The 2,413-nt window shown below is 36.7% G+C and overlaps 1 protein-coding gene across 1 annotated transcript; it reads right to left on the bottom strand.

Annotated features, from left to right (window-relative positions):
• Positions 1-245: 245 nt before the first annotated feature.
• Olfr608 (olfactory receptor 608) lies at positions 246-1,196 on the bottom strand. The gene has a single exon (NM_146756.2). It carries the CDS (start codon positions 1,194-1,196, stop codon positions 246-248), a length of 951 nt encoding a protein of 316 aa, NP_666967.2.
• Between the last annotated feature and the right edge of the window lie 1,217 nt (positions 1,197-2,413).

The raw sequence follows: 2,413 nt of genomic DNA, 5'->3' as shown, positions 1-2,413 counted from the left end.
ATGATGGATTATATGCGTGTAATCAGAATTATATAATGTAAAGATACTGAATGAAGTGATAAAAAGACATATTTTACATAAAATTTGATCAATACACAAATATTACATCACACCATAAATCTGTTCTCTTTAAAAAATAACATAAAAGAGAAATAGCATCATACTGTAGCAATAGAGCAAGGGTTAGATAATACCCCATTATATCATGAGACATATTCTTCCAGCACAAATGTTATCTAAATGGTTTAGTATTCAGCAATTTTCAAGTGTGAAAAGAGGCTCAGCACTCGATCTCGAATCTGTTTTGTCTTGACACCATACACCAACGGATTGACTGTGGGGGGCACTAGAAGGTACATGCTTGCCAAGATGATGTGGACACTTGGAGGCACATTCTTGCCAATGCGATGAGTTAGGAAGCTAAACAGTGCAGGTGTATAGAAGGCAAGAATAGTGCAGACATGAGCAGCACAGGTGCCCAGGGCTTTGGAGCGGGCATTCTGGGAAGAAAGCCGGAACACTGCTTGAAGGATTTTTATGTAAGATGCGGCTATGAGCCATACGTCCAATGTTATTACTGAAAGGGCTGCTGAGATTCCGTATGCTCTGTTAATGAAAGTGTTGGCACTGGCTAACTTCACCACAGCCATGTGCTCACAGTAGGTATGAGGGATTATATAGCCTGTGTAGTAGGGCAGCCTCTTAATGAGAAGAGGGCATGGCAAAACCATCAGCAGAGCTCGGCTCAAGCCAACTACACCCAGCTTAATAACCATGGCTGTTGTGAGGATGGTTGCATAATGCAGTGGGATGCAAATGGCCACAAAGCGATCAAAAGCCATAGCCACCAGGATGGCTGACTCAAAAATGCAAAGTGTGTGAATAAAATACATTTGTGTTAGACAGACATCAAACTCAATCCAGTGTTCATTAAACCAGAAAATACCAAGCATTTTCAGGGACGTGGAACAGGTAAGAAGAATGTCATTCATTGCCAACATGCAAAGAAAGAAATACATAGGCTGGTGGAGGCTTGGCTCCAGCTTGATAGTAGCAATGACTATGCTGTTCCCCAGTAAGGTCAAGACAAACAGGAGGCAAACAGGGATGCTGATCAAGTAGTGAAAATTTTCGAAGCCAGGAATACCAACCAGGTAGAAAAATGAAATGTAGTGATGTGTTGTATCATTTACCATATTAAAACTAAGGATGTTTAAAATATAATGTATAATAATCAGGATAATCTTCTCAGCAGGGAGGTAGCATTGCAAAGCCTTTACTCAAGGTATTTATGTGTTGAATCTAGAATTTCTAGCCTAGGTTTCCAAAATGTCATCCTGTGCAGCAGCATTAACCTTGTCTGCAAAAGAAAAGATGAAATATTGTACATTAGGTTTTGCTTCATAATTTTATGAATGCAAGATCTAATTAAATCTTACTGCAAAATTTTCACTTTTGTATTAAAAGTAAAGCTACTGAAATAAGAGTATCTTGCATTTAAGCCAATGATGATGGAGGAACTAAAATAATGGATGGAGTTATAAATGCTCCAACAATTATACTATCCTTTTAACATTTTGCTGTAATTCTTTGTTACCATTGTTAAATAGTTGACCATTCAAGGAAGATATACTAAGAACCAAGAACATCAATTTATATACAATATTTGCTTTAACGTCTGTCAACACCAAATTTATACATTTTATATTTTACAGAGGGAAAGTGTAAAAAATTTTAAATCTTAACTTCATTTTCTATTTTAGCATTCTATTTAGTTCCTCACTTGGTAAAAGAGAAAAGATTCCGCATGCAGAGGTATTTGACTTTAAGACACTGAAATCTTAAAGCAACACAGAGAAAAGAGACCAAAGCAAGTTGGTCATATTGAAAGTTCTTTGCTAGGAAATAGGAAGAGGGAAAGTGCTCAATAGAATGGTTAGTGATTAGCTAGCATCAGAACGACACAGCCTGCCTCTGCTGTGTAAAGGCTAAAGCACAGGGCAAATCTATATCACACCAATTGAAACTCATCTGTTTGAGGAATTTCACTGTTATTTCTACCAACTTACTTATTGGGAAAGTAAGCAATCAATAGGTTTCATTTTAGTAACTTAAAATTTTGGTGTGGAAGGCTCAGTGTTAATATTTAACTTGGCCATGGAGATAGGTTACTTTACAATTACCATCTTTTTGTTACTTACTAAACATGATTAGCCTCTTCAAAATGGCATCTGATGACTGATCATCAAACATACAATTGATAATTTGGATATAACTGGGCATAATTTTAAGCACAGTTGTTAGGAAAGAGACAAAAGTTTATTTGGTTGCAACATTAACCATCCAATCATAAACATCAAATGACTTAAAAGGATCCTTGTCACCTGGGTTCACTTAAAGCTGTTTGATGTGT

The sequence above is a fragment of the Mus musculus genome, chromosome 7, assembly GCF_000001635.26.
Source record: "Mus musculus strain C57BL/6J chromosome 7, GRCm38.p6 C57BL/6J".
Lineage (NCBI taxonomy): Eukaryota > Metazoa > Chordata > Mammalia > Rodentia > Muridae > Mus > Mus musculus.
The sequence above is the reverse complement of the archived record's forward strand: the minus strand, read 5'-3'. Positions and strand labels throughout refer to the sequence as shown.

What these genes read in the sequence shown, in the direction of transcription:
- Olfr608 (NM_146756.2), bottom strand. Translation starts at nt 1,196, where the DNA reads ATGGTAAATGATACAACACATCACTACATTTCATTTTTCTACCTGGTT.